Below are 17,440 nucleotides of genomic sequence, written 5' to 3' on the forward strand. Positions count from 1 at the left end.
ATAGAGTTGCCTTTACATTTTTTTATTCACCTTTCATTACAAACAGCTCACGAGACAGCCAAGCAGAACCACTGTAAGGGAAAGCAAAAAACTGTTAGAGATCAGTTCACCATCTACTCTCAATTCAAAACAATTTCCTAAGATTAAAACTGTATTCAACATACCAGTTTATGCTTTCTCTGCTTTAGTAGTAGCCGCAGCCGCCGCCTCTTCCTCCTCGGGCCCCTTGGTGTTACGTGTGTAGATCAGCTGAGATCTGTGTTTGGACACCAGTTTGATCATGCCTAGTAGATGGGAAGAACACATTGGACCATAGTTAAATGGGCACGTACAGAACTCAATAGAATTCTCTCATCTTTCACATCCGGTTCTGGATTTGTATTCCATTTTATATTATGCATCAAGTCAAGGATATTCATTGCCATGTGTGCTTGGTGATGAACGTGCATTTATGTAGTTTACCAGCAAAAACCATGATGGTACGTTGAGATGAAGATTGTGATTCAATTTAATAGTTACAAAATATACAGTTCAAATTTAAGGTGCATCTCTTATGGGTCTGCTAGTTTGCCTGCAGTACTCACCTTAAAACTTCTCAACGACTTGAAAGTCAAAGAAAATCCACGAATGGCAGAATTTAATCTCTAGTTTCTGCTCAAAAGATTTAAGGGGTCGACATTTGCCCAAACTATTTTCAGGGATGCTGTGCATGCCTAACAGCTGCTTGTTTGTGGAGCATACCTTTGGTGAGCAGTTCCTGGAGGGCGTTCCTGGCCAGGGAGCCGCGGATCTTCAGCCTTTCAGAAACGACAGCGGGTGTGATGAGCTTGTAGTTAGGGACCTCCTTGTACAGCTTCTCGTATGTGGCCTTGTCGAAGAGGATCAAGTTGTTCAGCTTATCCCTGACCTTTCCCTTGGACCACTTCTACTCGGGGTAGACAAAAAGACAACGTTAGAAATATTAGGATTCACACAAAGCGCATACAAATTATTAATAAACACACATGTCTGCCATCCTGAGGTTGGGGAACATACCTTCTTCTTGGCCTTGCCTCCAGACTTGTTGACTGGGTCCTTGTCCTTTTTGGACTTCCCCGAGTCCTTCTTCTTATCCTGCTTGGGAGGCTAACAGATATAGACAACACAAGATTACTAAAGAGTACTTTAATAACGTAACAAATTGAGTAATTGAAGGGTTCTGTAAACCAAAATGTGGTAGCCAGATCATTCATTGATTTACCAATGCGACCTGACATGAATAAGATCATGCATACAAATTCCCTGACTTGCCTAATGAAAGCAATAGATGGCCTTAGAATAAGTTCACATTTTTTAAACCTTTAAATACCTTTAAACGTCAGATACAGGTAGGAGTTATCGGATATTGAGTTTTTATCGGTGTTATTGTAAGCTCGCTCTACGCCTATTAGCATGAAAGCATGGTTGGTAGTAGCGTTATCCTAGCTGGCTAAATGCTAAACGGATTGAATGGGTGTATTGCTAAGATTAAAGCAATATTTCGACATAATAACGAACCATCCAAAAATGCAGGAAATTTCCGGATAATTCATAACGACATTTATTTAACTAAAGGGTGAATAACGAACAAAACCGACACGTAAATCGGTGATTCGCATGCTCACCATGTTTCCTCGTCAAGATGTCGGAGGGAAAGGAAGTTGGTCCGTGCAGGAGCCCCTTAGACAACCCGTACTTACGGAAATGGAACACAGTGGCTTCTGGGAAATTGAGTTGTTTAGCGCTTCGGTATTTTTTTGCTGTCACGTTATATTAGTATATGACATTTATTTTTTAGTACGGAGAACAAAAAATAATGACTTGTTTTGAGAGGGTAAATCTGAGTCTGATTATTTTGTGTCAAAACGTTTTTTTTGTGTGACAGCCTTTTCCTGACAGACAGGGGTCACGTGACTATCTCGTCTACAAGCGTCAGCTGGACACGACGTAAAGATGGCGATCTTTGCGACGGATATGAAACACGGTGGCGTCTGGGAAATTGAGTTGTTTTTGCGCTTCGGTCTTTTTTGCTGTTACGTTATATTAATATGTGACATATATTTTTTCGGATGTATACACGGAGAAAAATATATAATCACTTGTTTTGGGAGGATGAGGAGGCGTCAGATTATTTTGTGACACAAGTTTCTTTGTGTGACAGCCATTTCCGGACAGAAGGGGTCACATGACAGCTCGACAAGTCGATGAGCTGGACACACCGTCGCAGAGATGGCGATATTCAGTGTTTATTTGGTGAATAAGGCCGGGGGATTAATCTACCAGTATGACAACTATGTTCCCCGAGCAGAGGCAGAAAAAACCTTTAGCTATCCTTTAGATCTGGTGCTCAAAATCCACGACGAGAAGGTTATTGTGTCATTTGGACAACGTGACGGAATCCGAGGTAATGTGGTGAGGCATTTTCACATAACATGAGACTTCTGCAGGTTTTTGGCCACATATTCTGATGCACTTTATAATGAAGTCTCTTACGTCTCATTGTCATTGGTCGTGAACCAACATGCTTTCAATGGATTTACTGATCAATGACAATAAACATAAGAAAGGTCTGCCGTATGCCATGGTCCACAATGACAGCCACAGACTACTTCTAATACTTGACGTTTAGTGGTTTGCTTTCTAACTTGTCCTGTGTACATTCCCAGTGGGACATGCAGTGCTCTCTATTAACGGAGTGGACGTGATGGGGAAGAATACCGCTGATGGGAAGGACGTTATTGAATATCTAAAGGATTCCTCAAACTACCCGGTGTCTATTCGTTTTGGACGGGCCCGTTTGAGTTCCAACGAGAAGCTGATGCTGGCCTCTATGTTCCACTCGTAAGTCCACATGGACGTTTTCATCAAGGTTTCTTCATTTGTAAGAAGCACCAAAGAGATAATAGTCGTGCTGTGTTTATTATGCTTCTAGGTTGTTTGCGATTGGTTCACAACTGTCCCCGGAAGTCGGCAGTTCTGGGATAGAGATGTTGGAAACGGATGTCTTTAAACTGCATTGCTTCCAGACACTAACTGGTAATTTGGATGCATGAGAGACTAAAGGCTCGATTCCACCGGAGGCGTACGCGCCGCGGCACGGCTGCGCCGCGGTCACCGCTGCTGATCGCTTCCACTCTAATCAATGAGACCATTTCCACCGGGCGCGCCGCGGAACGTTTCAGCAGCGTCCCAGGAGCGGCGTGCCGCGCCGTGGCGCTATCTTTCCGTCGCACTTCTATTTTTGCCGCGAGCCGCTGCTAAACCGCGTCAATTTCAGATCGAGCAGGGCAGGAAGTGAAAAAGTGAAAGCCATAGAGCATCCGGTCAATTTTCTAAATAAAACAATACCCAGCTCATGTAACTTCACATCAACACTATTACGTCATGACCGGTGGCACCAGGTCAGCAGTCAATCAATCAAAGGGTCTCAGAGGGTCGGCAACATGGACGACGAGAGACTCATTGTCGAAGTTCAGCAACATGAAGTAATTTATGTACCAAATCATCATTTTTATAAGGAAAATGTCAGAAAGGACAAAGCGTGGCATTTAATTGCAATAGTTTTGGGAGTGGAAGGTGAGTACATAAGGTTTAGGATTATCGCGTGATCTCGTGATCTTGCGTGAATACGGCTGGCTCGCAAGGGAGCGCTACGCTGCCGTTACGCGCCCGGTAGGAATGGACGCAGGGCAGAGGACGCAGCCGTTCCGCGGCGTGTACGCGTCCGGTGGAATCCCGGTGTAAAGGCTCGCTTCCACCGGAGGCGTACGCGCCGCGGCACGGCTGCGCCGGGGTCACCGCTGCTGATCGCTTCCACTCTAATCGATTAGACCATTTCCACCGGGCGCGCCGCGGAACGTTTCAGCAGCGTCCCAGGAGCGGCGTGCCGCGCCGTGGCGCTATCTTTCCGTCGCACTTCTATTTTTGCCGCGAGCCGCTGCTGAACCGCGTCAATTTCAACAGAGCAGATCGAGCAGGGCAGGAAGTGAAAAAGTAAAAGCCATAGAGCATCTGGTCAATTTTCAAAATAAAACCCAATACTCAGCTCATGTAGCCTATCACAACGTCATTTATGTACCAAATCATCCTTTTTATAAGGGCAATGGCCGGAAGGACAAAGCGTGGCATTTAATTGCAGTCGTTTTGGGAGTGGAAGTTGAGTACATAAGGTTTAGGATTATCGCGTGATCTCGTGATCTTGCGTGAATACGGCTGGCTCGCAAGGCAGCGCTACGCTGCCGTTACGCGCCCGGTAGGAATGGACGCAGGGCAGAGGACGCAGCCGTTCTGCGGCGAGTACGCGTCCGGTGGAATCCCGGTGTTATGGTGTGTTCCTGAATCCTCGAACGCCAGACTTCGGAGTCGAAAGTCGAAGATCCCCCAGCTTTCTTGCGGCATTTCTCGAAGGCACGCCCCCTTTTTGTCTTTCATGTTTCGAAAATCTGAGAGTAGACCGGGAGCAGTGATGACGCCTTCAACAAAATGGCTGCGCCCTAGAAGAGATTTTATTTTTTTGTATTTGTATCACGTAGGTCATTTTAATCTCGATTTTAAATGCTCTTGCATCATATTGCTACTTTATTCCGGTCAACAATTGAGACATCGCATGGTCTTGCTGTGCGTGCAATACAATGTAAAGTTGTGTAGTTTGTTTTCGGCTTGGTTTGCTAAAGAGGCTAATGTAGCTAACAATAAACAACGACTAGCTAATTTCATGCCACAATCACAAAGACGAACCGGAACGCTATGAATGCTCCGAGACCCGAAGTGACGTCAAACATGCAACTCGGAAGGCTGGTGTCCTAGGATTCTGGAACACACCATTATGCCCCATTATTCCAAAGTATTCCTATTGTAAACCATGCTGTACGTTTGAGATCCAAATATATTATCTGCCAAATGCAATCTATTTAATACTGTTTATATCAAAATGTAAATATCGAAGATGCAAGATATATTTTAATTGCAAGTTATCTGCTTATTTGTGACTTCTGATTATCTGTTCTCCGATGTTAAAGGGATAAAGTTTATAGTCCTGGCAGATCCACGGCAGTCCGGCATTGATGCATTGCTGAGAAAGATTTACGAGATCTATTCAGACTTTGCCCTCAAGAACCCCTTTTACTCTCTGGAGATGCCTATCAGGTAACTATGAAACTATGAAGATAGCTTAATGAAAAAGCAAAAGAGTCTTACACAAAGCCTTTCAGAAATGTTGGCTGAAATTATGTGCCAGTCTTGCTTAAAGTGCTTTTGTTTTTCAGGTGTGAACTTTTTGATCAGAATTTGAAGATCGCATTAGAGGTGGCAGAGAAGGCTGGAAGCTTTGGACCTGGTTCTTGAACTTGAGAAGATAAAACTAGACTGCCTAAACTAGGTCATGTATATTCAAAACAGATGTGTTGAAGTACCGTTGAGACACATTCTAATGTTGGATTTTTGCTAATGATGTGGTTATATTTGTTGCATTGTAAATATGACATGTTGTGTAAATACCTTGGGAATAAATTCCTGTTCATATCTTTGTCTTTTTATGTTTGCAATCATATCCAACCTGATCTAACCATATTTAGCAGACATTTGTATGATTAGGCTTGAATTATACAAAATGAGAGTGAGAGTGAACTATGACAAATGTAGTTAACTTAACGATTCCTTAAAATATGACCATGCACCCCATAAATGTACTCACATGAACAATATTTATAGTTCCCAGCAATATAATTGAAAGTCGTTAAAAAAAACTATGAACATGATACACCTTTCGAAAAATGTTTGCAAAAAATGCAGCACCATGAATGTATAAGACAATGTTTCATACAATGGACACAAATTGTACTATAAAAAGTGGAAAGAAACAAAGGTCAATTATCCATTCTGAATCAATTTCCTTCTTGGCAGCGGTGAATGATGATGTGCGACCAGCGATATCTAATCTGCCTTCTTTGAAACGTGTCCCATCTTGGTTCTGATGTTGCGCATCAGGAAGAATGCCACCGCAGTGATGAGGCAAGTGATCTCGGCCACCCAGAAGGCCGTTTCCCAACTGTAGTGTTTGGCTATGGTGCTGAAGGGCAGGCCGGACAAGAAACCACCAACTGGCAAAAAAAATGGGGCAACCATGAGTTTAAAGCACACAAAATAAGCCTGAACTCGTATTACACTAATGGGATTAGTGTAATCCTATTTTGAAATATAATACAATATATCTTTAAAACAAATAGGACAAACTTACTGTTGGCCATCAGAGCAACAATAGCATGGGACGTCCCACAGTAGTTGGATGGAGCGCTCTCATTGGCTATCACCCCAAATAACGCTATTGGTCCATAAGAAGAGAAGCCAAATGCAGCTCCCAAAAACAAAATCCACATCTATAGATGTGTAGGGGATACACGTTAAAAAAGACAATTAGTTCTTGTTATCTTTCACACGTATCCTGTCAGGATGAACGTTTGAAACGGTGAGATAGTACCTTGGGGCTGTCAGGAGTGACGGTGAGTCTGAAGAGGAACATGGACACAAACATTCCCGCCATCATGCAGATCAGGAGGAAGTGACGAGGGTTGCCATAGGCCTTCATGCCTTGCTGCGCAAAATATGAAATATGAAATTATAGAATAAGAAAGCAAGAAAACTAGGTGATCAAATAATAAATATTTTTGGACAAACGTATAGTTTGATAGTTTGATTTTAACTCATGAATATGGTAATACTAGTTAACTTAGTACTACAATATTGAAGCTCTAAATGGATTTTATATCTCACCAAAACAAAGGATCTAAAAAAAGTCTTTGAGCAAGTCCTCACAGTGTGCTATGTATGAGATCACCTTGGCAACAGCCTTGTCAGAAAAGTATCCTGCTGCTAGACTACCCAGTAGGCCACCAAGCTCCAGAGAACTCATGTATGAGCTGCCTATGAGAACAGAAAGTTAGAAATACCACAGCACCTGACACTTTAGCCTGTTTCCTTTTAAAGATGAATATTAGATCAAAAATATATTCAGTCAATTGCGGTCATCACCGAGGTATCAACACAGACTTCTAAGTGGTTGGTAGAATGATTTGCAGTCATAGCCCTTCCCAACCCTACCCATGAGTGCGGACTGTCCCTTGTCCTCAATGAGGAAGAGCTGGCCCCAGTCGGTGCAGGCTGTCTTCACACCAAACACCACCAGGTAGGCACAGGAGAGCAGCCACAAGTAAGGGGACAGCAGGAACTCCTTCAGGGTGCTCTCGTCACTGGACAGCCCTGAGACAGCCGGGAGAGAGAAGAGGACTTTAATAACACAATACTTTGATAATACTTGCTAGCTGTGCTTAACATGAATCAGAGGTGGAACGTGTCGGTTTAATACAAAAAACGAAATGCCCCCTTGGAGTATTTTGAGACAACCATGTAGAATATGTTTTGTTGTAAACAGGGGCATATAAACCGGCACAATAGCGTGGGATGAACATGGACATTCACATCAAGAACCTTAAATTGTCCACATCTACAAATAATTATTTTTGTTAAGGTTACAGAACACACAATCAATTCTTGTGTTTATGAAAGTTTCCCTTCATTTGTACAAAATAAGTGATTGTGAAATACCAGGCCCCTAAGTCAGCAAAAGGATCCCAACATCAACACATGACGTATCTGTGCACTCATTGCTGACGTCAAGCTCACTAACGCTAACCTAAACTCTGCTCATGCAAGTCGCATGTGAGGGGCATGCTGGGTACAGGGTCCGCTGTGTTTCTGAACATTAGATGTCTCGCGGACGTGCTGAACCACACGATGCAGGCTCAATTGTTGATTGCAACACACCATAAACATAGAGCTTTTCTGTCCCCCAACAAAAACAAAAGTCCGGGTTTTTAAATGGTTTCATACAATAAGTGAGTGAGGATTTGATGAACATTTTATGTCCCCTTCACAATCATCCACTTGCCTGTCTTGGCCTCAAGCTCAGACTCACCCACTTTTCCTGTCTTGGCCTCCACCTCACACTCACCTGCTTTGCCCTTCTTGGCTGATGTCTCAATGTTGGGCAGGCCCACGTCCTTGGGCTCGTTCTTAATGACCAGCAGGCAGACGAAGGAGAGTACCACACAAATCATCCCTGAGACGAACAGCGTTGTCCTCCAGCTGTAGCTCTGGGCCATCACTGTGGCGATGATGGGTCCCAGACTGCCAGCCAGATTCATGCTGCAGGAGAGGATGGCCCACCACGTGCCGAACTGAGAGGGCTCGAACCACTGTCAGGACAGAGGGGGAAGACATCCGGTATAGAAGACATTGTGTATAGGATTCTAAAGGGCCAACAGGACCCCAAGTCGGTGCTTCTGATGTATAGTTTTAAACAGAAGGGTTATTCATCACCTTGCCTGGTTTCACAAGGGTTAGGAGGTTGTTTTTTTCTACTCAGGTTAAAAAACTGATTTAAAAAGCTGAGAGACTTTGTTATTTTCCCCTGCAGTCCACTCTCCCGCTGTAAAAAAGTTACTATCAAACACGCATTATAAATCAATGCATGTGCTTGCGCGTGTGTGTGTGCGTGTGTGTGTGTGTGTGTGTGTGTGTGTGTGTGTGTGTGTGTGTGTGTGTGTGTGTGTGTGTGTGTGTTCGTGTGTGGCTCCCATGCCTTCTACACATCTCTTTGTGGATGTGTCGAGTACCTTGCGCAGCACCCGTCCGCAGGGGGGCCAGCCCAGGCCCTGGCCGAGGCCGTTGAGGAACCAGAGGCCAGAGAAGACGGCCACGGTGGAGGACCAGGAGAACAGCACGTTGATGCCCCCCACCAGGAACAGGCCGATGGAGAAGAGCCAGCGGGCGCTGATCTGGTCCGACAGCACGCCGCTGATGAACTTACTGATGGCGTAGGCCAGTGACTGGCTGCTGGTGATCATGCCTGGAGGCAGACCGTAGGGATGGGGAGGTGGAGCATGAATATAATTTTTTCATAACAATAATCAAGCCTTACAGTACACAATAGTCAATGATTGTGCTGGTTTTGAGGTTCAGTGAATTATTCATAAAGTATATTGACAGCCATTACACACAGTGTTCTCCAAATAATAACAGGATGGGAGGTTAGGTCTGACAAACATATGTGTGGGATATGTCCAGGTGGTAGCCATCTTTATTTAGCTGGATAAGTAAGGATTGTACTTCAACTGGTGGTAACTAACGTGTCTCTGTTCATAATTGATCACCTATCATTTCTAATAAAAATGCGGATTGCAGGATTATATCCACAGCAAATGGAGCAAATGGATCAAAACCAGTGGATAGTTATATTGGATAGTTTCAGTCGGATAGGCAAACCAACGTCCCTGGGGCCAACAATGCAATGTTGGTTAAATTATGCATTATTCTTTATTCTTTATTCTTTATTTCAAGGATAGCCCCTTGAGATGTATCATCTCATTTTCGAGGGGGTCCTTACAATAATGACAAATCATACAATGAAAGTGAAAAGTAAGTTATAAACATAAATTCAAACACATAAGCACAAGGACAAACGCACGCACACTCACACACACTCCAACAATGCTCCCCATAGCTACCCCCCCCCCTCCCACCCCCTACCAGCCAGTATTACACAGAGTACAATCAAATATATTAATATACATTACATACAATAAATACATTTTCTTGCATGCACAAGTAGAATATACAGTACATATTTGAACCCAGATACACACATGTAAATAGTATAGTGGACAAAAGGAAAGCAGGTATGAGTAGAATGAGTCCTAGAGAGAAAAGGTAACGTTCAAGCTAAAGAATGAACCAGATTTTGACAAACAACAAAACTCATACCCAGGTCATCTTTGTCCAGCGTGATCTCTTGCATGAGGGAGGGCATCACAAATGAAAAAGTCTTTCTGTTGAAGTAGTAGAGCGTGTAGCCAACAAACATGGCCAAAAAGATAGTGGTGCGGTAGTATCCATAGCTTGGTTTACCCATTGCTGGTTTGGGTCCCTGCAAAAGTGCAATACTTTAGGGTGAAATAACCAACAGAAAAGGTCCAAGATCGTTCCTGCAGTGTGTGTCAGGTCTCAGCTCTCTGATGCCAATGAAGCTGAACTTTGCATCATGATCCACAGTACAGATCGTTACAGGCTTGTACCTCAGCGTTGAGATGTAATCAATAGGTGAGGTTAATGGTCAACTTCTCAACCCTGAGATTTGACACATACTCACACGCTCGGGCGCGCACGCGCGCACACACGCACACACACACACACGCACACACACGCACACACACGCACACACAATGGAGGACTGCAGTTATGTCTCAAGTAAATCCAGAAAAAATACATAAAAACATCACACGATCTCCGTGTCCACGTGTTCAGCTGCCGTCCACGGCTGTAATGCGGGTCAGTCAGTCAGCCCGATGAGGTTAATGATTTATTGCGAATTCGAGTGAACTCTCGTCGAGCTGTTGGGATTCCAAGCGCTTCTCGTCTCGCCGCAAATAAATCCTGCAGATGCACATGCAAAACTGATCAAAACCAAAATGGAAATTCCCATTGGCTTACTTTGACGTCCAATGAGTCAGAGTGTAGGGACAGCATGATCTAGTCCTAGACCAGAGGGTCGGAATCCAGGTGTTCCGTGAAAACCGTATTATCCTACATCGAGAAGTTCAACTGTAGTTTTAGAGCCTTATCCCAAATCAAGAAGTTTAATCAGTAAAAGGTAAACGTGACCCTCCTAAGATGGCGCATTTTGATTGGTTCGCTATCTCGGGATATTGGGCAATATGATTCCGATCTCGAACTCTGGATATTAATAATAATAATAATAATAATACATTTAATTTAGAGGCGCTTTTCAAGACACCCAATGTCACCTTACAGAGCATATAGTCATCATAAATTGTTTAAAAAACAAGACATATTATTATATATTATTATTATATATTTTGTTTTCATCGCAAAGGAGCGCGTGTGACGATAGTCATCACGCTAATAAAAACAAACAAAAAGTGTTATCTTGTTTATTTTTGGAGTGTTCACGTGTATTATATAGCCTACTAAAACAATTATTCACCTCACTCAGGCTCCGTGAATAGTGGGGGATAGCCCCCGAAACCGAGCCTTCGGCGAATAATTGTTAACTATAGTTTTAGAGCTCCCCCAATTGGTTACCCTCGTGCCTTTAACGTGGAGCCACCATCAAAGTTACCTACTCGGGCTGTCATCTAGTGAAGGCATTATCTGAGGAATTATCTAACGTGACTCACAAGCCTGTTATTTAGGTCCCCCTTAATAATTGTTGCCGATTTAGTTTGAGAGGGGATTTTTAATCGGGGCAGCTCAGTGATATATACCAAATGGAATAAACACGGACCTATAATTCATCACATTCATAAATTAAAGAGTCAAACACTGTCAGGCAGGGGAGAAGGCACGTGGACCGGGACCCCTCCCTCTTCCTCCTCCGAGGTTCCAGGCGTGTTGTCATAGCAACACGACAACAAACACACGTCTGAACCTTTACGTCTGCAGCCAGGTCTCGTATCCATAGCAACTAAACGGCGGCGATGCGGTGCGATTGTCATACACCTTGAACATTTTATTACAGCAAATAAAGGAAAAGCTGCCCCTTTCTTATTTTCTGAGCTCAGAAATAGACCTACCCGAGGATCATGGTAAGTGGTCAAATTATTCATGTATATTCAATGTTTCTTTCTTCCTTGCTCTGTTAACCAGGTACAGCATACATTTACCCACATCTCAGTCTCCATATCCCTGTTAATGTGCCGGTTATAGCATATTAATGAGTTAATTTCCATCTGTAGTCCTTGGGCAGATTATTACAAACGTATGGCCTAATTTTAACAACAGTACTTCAGCCAGCACTAGAGTAACACCTCAACATAACACAATAAAACGCAATGAAAGACAAAACACTGCAAGGGTAACAAACATCTGTAACAACAGTGAGTCTGTGAAGGACGTGGTGGAGATGAGGCAGCGTTATTCCTCAGGATTGGGGCGACAGTAGCTCAGGAGGAAGAGCTGGTTGGTTGCCTGGTAACCTGAAGGTTGCTAGTTCGATCCCCGGCTCATCCTCGCTGAGTGTAGAGGTGTCCCTGAGCAAGACGCCTCACCCTGACTGCTCCTGACGAGCTGGCTGTTGCCCTGCGTGGTAGACTCCGCCGTCGGTGTGAATGTGTGAATGAGCGGTTGAAATCCCCTAAATGCAAATTAAATGTAATGATTGCTTCAAGCCACCTCTGAAGGTTAAAGCTCTGTCAACGTTAATAACCTGTCAGCCGCAGAGCTCGGGAGCGTCCACCTCCCGGCGCAGCGGGAGCTGCAAGACGCGCCGCTACCGCACCCTGGCCCCCAGCTCCCAGATAGACGAGAGCCTGTTCGGGGGCCCCAAACGAGTAAGTCGCCGTCGGGGTAAACGTGCAGAATTAATATGCAAAGTTAGACGTGTGAATGTCTCATCGGGATACAAATATGTGTATCAAATTTGGATATATATCATCCCCAAGCAATCGCCACCAGACAACCTGAAGTCGGACCCCCGAGGAGGCAGAGGCCCCCCGTCCAGAGAGCAGGCCCGCTCCGCCCCGGTGCAAAGGACCAAGCGCCCCCAGACCCTCCGCATCATCACCAAGGACCTCATCCGGGAGCTGAAGTAGGGAGGGCTGTTTAAACACACACACTGTACATGTTTGGATGGGTGGTATGTTCGTAAGTTAAAAGTCCAATAGGTCATTTGAGAACAACGGTTGATTGCTAATTTAACTCCGGCTGTTGATGATCTAATCTAATCTAAAAATGAGTCTGCAAATGTACACATGTTGCCTTGCAAAATAACGACTAACATTTCAAAGTATATGGATGGTATCGAATACAGCTAGCTAGTGTCTCAGAATATACCGTCTAGTAATTCCACCAGGTGTGAGTGTGATTAGCCATTGCAGGCCATTTGAAAATCAGCCTTTTCCTGTGTTTTAGTGACATCACAAGTGGGCGTGTCCAGCCAGATGTATGATGGATAGTTAAATCTAGATGGACGCTCCCACTTGTGATCTCACTGAAAACCCAGAGAAAGGAAGAATTTCAAACGGCTTGTCATGGCTAATCACCTGGTGGCATAATATCACCCCTTTAAATGTCAGTACCACAGGCATACCCACTCACACACCGACTGTTCTGCTCATTGTCCCGTGGTGACCAGGATTCCCAGTGAAGATCCTTCCGGAACATCCATCATCCTGCCGCCGATAGAGGCGTCGCGGCTAACCACGTCGTCCCGCGTGCTCAGCAAGCAGCAGAGAGAGGCAGTGGAGGAGTCCCTGCAGCAGAGGAAGGAGGCTCTCCTGGTGAGGGCAGTGTGGTCATCCCCCTGCCCGCTGCTTTACCCTCTGCGGACGATGTGTCTGACGGGTCTCAGACTTCACCATGTCACGTCACAGTGACCTCCGCCATTTTGGAAGCATAGGATTATTGAAATGTTAGTTGTTGGGTTGTCTGTGAAATGATTTGCCGTTATCGCGGTACCTCTCCTGGAACCGTCACCTTATCGTGGTGGAGAGGTTTGCGTGTCCCTGTGAACCTGAGGGCTGTGTTGTCTGGAGCCTTGTGCTCCTGGTAGGGTCTCCCATGATAGAGTGGTCTCAGGTGAGGGGCCAGACTAAGAATGGTTCACAAATACCCAGTGAATAAACAAGCGTTCCATTGCTGAAGCTGAAGCTTGGAGGCAGAGCTTCAGGCTGATGGGGGTCCGTGGTTTCCCTGGTGGAAGTCACTGAGGTAGTCAAACATCTCCACAGTGGCAAAGCCCCAGGGATTGATCAGATCCAGATAGAAATGCTGAACGCTCTGGGTCTTGAGGGGCTGTCTTGATTGACACACCTATTCAACATTGCGTAGGAGTCTGGAACAGTGCCAAAGGAGTGGCAAACCGGGGGTGGTGGTCCCCCTGTTAAACAAGGGGGACCAGAGAGTGTGTACCAATTACCGGGGTACCACACTACTCAGCCTCCCTGGTAAAGTCTACTCCAAGGTGCTGTAAAGGAGGGTTTGGCTGATTGTAAAACCTCAAATTGAAGAGAAACAATGTTGTAACCGCCTCGTACCTGGAACTACCGACCAGCTCTTCACTCTCGCTAGAATCCTGGAGGGGGCCTGTAGACTGGCCTGTCCATCCAGTCTACATTTGTTTTGTGGATCTGGAGAAGACGTTCGACCGGGTCCCCGGGAGATACTGTTGGAGGTGCTGCGCGAGTATGGGGTGAGGGGGTCACTACTCAGGGCTACCAATCTCTGTACTCCCAAAGCGAGAGCTTGGTCTGTGTTCTCGGCAGCAAGTCAGTTTTGTTCCCGAAGGTGGTTGGCCTCCGCCAGGGCTGCGCTTTGACACCAATCCTGTTTGTGATATTCATGGACCAGATATTGAGGCGTAGTCGTGGTGGGGAGGGGTTGCAGTTTGGTGGTCTGAGGATCTCATCACTACTTTTGCAGATGATGTGGTTCTGATGGCATCATCGGCCTGTGACTTTCAGCACTCACCGGATCCGCTCGAAGCCGATCCAGCTCGCAACAACGCTATATCTGAGGCCATGACTCTCCGGGTAGCAAATTACTCCTTAGCCCAAGTGATGGAGTTGAAGTACCTCTGGGTCTTTTTTTGCGAGTGAGGGGACGATAGACTGTGATATTGGCGTCTCCCGTAGGGATAGGGTGAGAAGCTCAGCCATCAGTTTAGGTGGTTCGGACATCTGGTAAGGATGCCCACTGAGTGCCTCCCTAGGGATGTGTAACAGGCATGACCAGTGGGGAGGAGACCTAGGGGTAGATCAAGGACTAGGTGGAGAGATTATATCTCAACACTGTCCTGGGAACGCCTCAGGATCCCTACGCCAGTGCGGGGGGGATCTCGGGCCCCCTGCTGGAGCTGTTGCCAGTACTACAATTCCCTTCAGTCTTCTCAAAATGGGGGACATTCACAAACAAACAATCCCATGATGTATTCTGATGTTCAAGCCCTACAGACACAATGACTGATTGGTTGACTCTCCTATCCAATATCACCACGAAACAACTGCATTGCAGAACTCCTGTCCTGTGATGGGTTTGTGTCTGAATGACAGACACAACTGAGTAACACACTCAGAGACGCTGCACTGATGACAGCCAGAGTTACTGATGGTTTGGATGTTCTGCTGCCAGTTTGAGAGCTTCCATTCCCACTGGGGCCTCATGTAAATGTAAATGGACTGCATTTATATAGCGTTTTTTAACCTATTGGCCACTCAAAGCGCTTTACAACAAAAAATATTCACGCACACATTTTACAGACCGACGGCGTAGTTTCCAGCGTCTTTCAAAAAACGGTCTTATTTGTGTTCCTGGCTCGGGCTTTGATTTTTCTAGTTTAGCAGACGTAGAAAAAGCATGATATCACCCCTTTAAGCATGTGTGCACCAAGGAACTGCGAGACACTGTGGATGTCAGCGTCCACCAAAAGGGCATGTATAGTCTTTCACACAAATTTTAATTAAACAGTTTACTCGATAGCAAGCCTCGCACTGAAAGTTGAGACATCGATATAATTCACTTTCTGATAAAGAAAAACTAAAACATTCTACTCTTTTGTCCAATCAAGTCACGGCGTGATATTTTGTCAGGATGCCGTTGAGGAGCGGAAGGCCCAGATGCACCAGGCCAACATGTCCCGCAGGAAGAACCAGGCTCTGAATGACCTGGAGGAGGAGGCTCGGGACCGGGCCCAGTACTTGCTGGAGAAGGCCAACGCCATGCGGATGGAGCAGGAGGACGAGGTCAAGAGGCTCAATGAGGTGCCCACCGCCCGACACACAGCAGATGCACATCCTCAAACAGCTGCTAGAGAGCAGTCCTAAGACCCAGACATAAGATGACAAATGTTTGCAATTCCCCATTTCTGATTGGCTCAAACGGACCATTGTGTCATTAACACCAGGAACCGATTCCAATCAAAATCAAGAAATGCAACAACATTTTATAATTATTGTTATCCTTAAACAACCTGTGTGTGGGTCTCTGTGGATGTGTTACCATGTGTTTGTTGTGTGTGTGTGTGTGTGTATGTTTTGTTGGTGCGTGTTACCATGTTTGTGTTGCGTGTTTGTGTGTCTCTTTGGGTACGTGTAACCCCATGTGTGTTTGTTGTGTTTGCGTCTGTGTCTGTGTGTTTGTGCGGGTGTGTGTGTAACCATTTTTGTGTCGTGTCTGCATGTGTTTGCGTGGATGCGTGATACCATGTGTGTTTTGTGTCTGTGTCTGTGTGTTTGTTTCGGTGCGTGTTACCATGTGTTTGTTGTGTGTGCGTGTCTGTGTGTGTGTTTGTGTGGGTGCGTGTTACCATGTGTGTGTTGCGCGTGTGTCTCTTTGGGTGCGTGTAACCATGTTTGTGTTGTGTTGTGTCTGCGTCTGTGTGTTTGTGCGGGTGCGTGTAACCATTTGTGTATTGTGTCTGCATGTGTGTGTGTGTGGGTGCGTGATACCATGTGTGTGTTGTGTCTGTGTCTGTGTGTTTGTGTGGGTGCGTGTTACTGTGTGTGTGTTGTGTCTTGGTGTGTGTTGGTGTGTGTTGGTGTGTGTGTGTGTCACCATGTGTGTGCTGTGTGTGTTTGTGTGGGTGTGTGTCATCATCATGCGTGTTTGTGTGTCTCCCCCCTGGTCAGCTGATCCTGGGGGCTCGGTGCCATGCGGTGCGCGAGGGTCAGATCCTGGAGAGGAAGCAGATTAAGGCGGAGCTGGTGGAGGAGGAGAGGCACCTGGACGCCCTCATGGAGCAGGGCCGCCTCAGGGCCCTCGAGACCCAGGAGCAGATTGACATGCTACGCAAGGAGCAGAGGATCCGGTGGGTGGTGGAGGACGGACGCTGATGACGGCATGCTTTAACATTTACACATAGGGCGTTTAGCGGACGCTTTTATCCAAGCAATTTACAACGGTTCATGCACACTCAGACACCGAGGGCGGAGTGGTAAGACACGCAGGGCGACAGCCAGCTTGTCAGGAGCAGTCAGGGTGAGCGTCTTGCTCATGGACACCTCGACACTCCTGGGAGTATGCCTTCATGACGTCTCGCAAATCGGACAAATCTGAATCACATCTAAGTCTGAACTGAGATCTGCTTCACTTTGTGAAGCTTCATATTATTTTGGGTCCAAACCTGTTGCTGGATTATTATGTTCCAGATCAACACTGAGTGGACTGGCCACTTTAGAACTACTACTGATGATATCTGATGATTATATATCCATGCATTTCATCATCAGTATCAGAATATTTCTCAATTATTTTTAAATTACTTTAACGCTTTTAGGAAATAGTCTTCCTACAACTTTTTGGCACAACCTCTGAGTTGAGCAGCTATTTCCTTTGAATTGCATGCATGAAAGGATAT

The 17,440-nt window shown here is 45.5% G+C and overlaps 4 protein-coding genes across 4 annotated transcripts in view; 2 read left to right on the plus strand and 2 right to left on the minus strand.

Moving 5' to 3' along the window:
• Window position 1: 1 nt before the first annotated feature.
• Window positions 2–1,791, minus strand: rps25 (ribosomal protein S25). The gene is made up of 5 exons (XM_060074819.1): window positions 1,644–1,791; window positions 1,036–1,125; window positions 742–925; window positions 165–284; window positions 2–71 (listed from the first exon to the last, which is right to left on the minus strand). The coding sequence occupies exons 1-4, from the start codon at window positions 1,644–1,646 to the stop codon at window positions 169–171; spliced, it is 393 nt and encodes a 130-aa protein (XP_059930802.1). The 5' UTR covers window positions 1,647–1,791; the 3' UTR covers window positions 2–71; window positions 165–168.
• Window positions 1,792–1,978: 187 nt separating this feature from the next.
• Window positions 1,979–5,538, plus strand: trappc4 (trafficking protein particle complex subunit 4). Its single transcript, XM_060074818.1, has 5 exons — window positions 1,979–2,422; window positions 2,685–2,859; window positions 2,951–3,054; window positions 5,037–5,163; window positions 5,283–5,538. The coding sequence occupies exons 1-5, from the start codon at window positions 2,248–2,250 to the stop codon at window positions 5,359–5,361; spliced, it is 660 nt and encodes a 219-aa protein (XP_059930801.1). The 5' UTR covers window positions 1,979–2,247; the 3' UTR covers window positions 5,362–5,538.
• slc37a4a (solute carrier family 37 member 4a) lies at window positions 5,304–10,167 on the minus strand. Its single transcript, XM_060074815.1, has 8 exons — window positions 9,835–10,167; window positions 8,688–8,920; window positions 8,024–8,267; window positions 7,114–7,272; window positions 6,851–6,936; window positions 6,494–6,607; window positions 6,254–6,392; window positions 5,304–6,116 (listed from the first exon to the last, which is right to left on the minus strand). Exons 1-8 carry the CDS (start codon window positions 9,980–9,982, stop codon window positions 5,950–5,952), a joined length of 1,290 nt encoding a protein of 429 aa, XP_059930798.1. The 5' UTR covers window positions 9,983–10,167; the 3' UTR covers window positions 5,304–5,949.
• A 987-nt stretch (window positions 10,168–11,154) lies between these two features.
• cfap45 (cilia and flagella associated protein 45) overlaps window positions 11,155–17,440 on the plus strand; it is a 10,946-nt gene continuing 4,660 nt past the window's right edge. Inside the window, exons 1-6 of the mRNA XM_060074809.1 lie at window positions 11,155–11,675; window positions 12,303–12,419; window positions 12,531–12,676; window positions 13,223–13,367; window positions 15,675–15,845; window positions 16,713–16,891. Coding sequence (XP_059930792.1) covers window positions 11,673–11,675; window positions 12,303–12,419; window positions 12,531–12,676; window positions 13,223–13,367; window positions 15,675–15,845; window positions 16,713–16,891 — 761 coding nt within the window. The 5' untranslated portion in view covers window positions 11,155–11,672. The remainder of the gene's footprint in view (window positions 11,676–12,302; window positions 12,420–12,530; window positions 12,677–13,222; window positions 13,368–15,674; window positions 15,846–16,712; window positions 16,892–17,440) is intronic.

Source organism: Gadus macrocephalus, chromosome 16 (genome assembly GCF_031168955.1).
Source record: "Gadus macrocephalus chromosome 16, ASM3116895v1".
Classification (NCBI taxonomy): domain Eukaryota; kingdom Metazoa; phylum Chordata; class Actinopteri; order Gadiformes; family Gadidae; genus Gadus; species Gadus macrocephalus.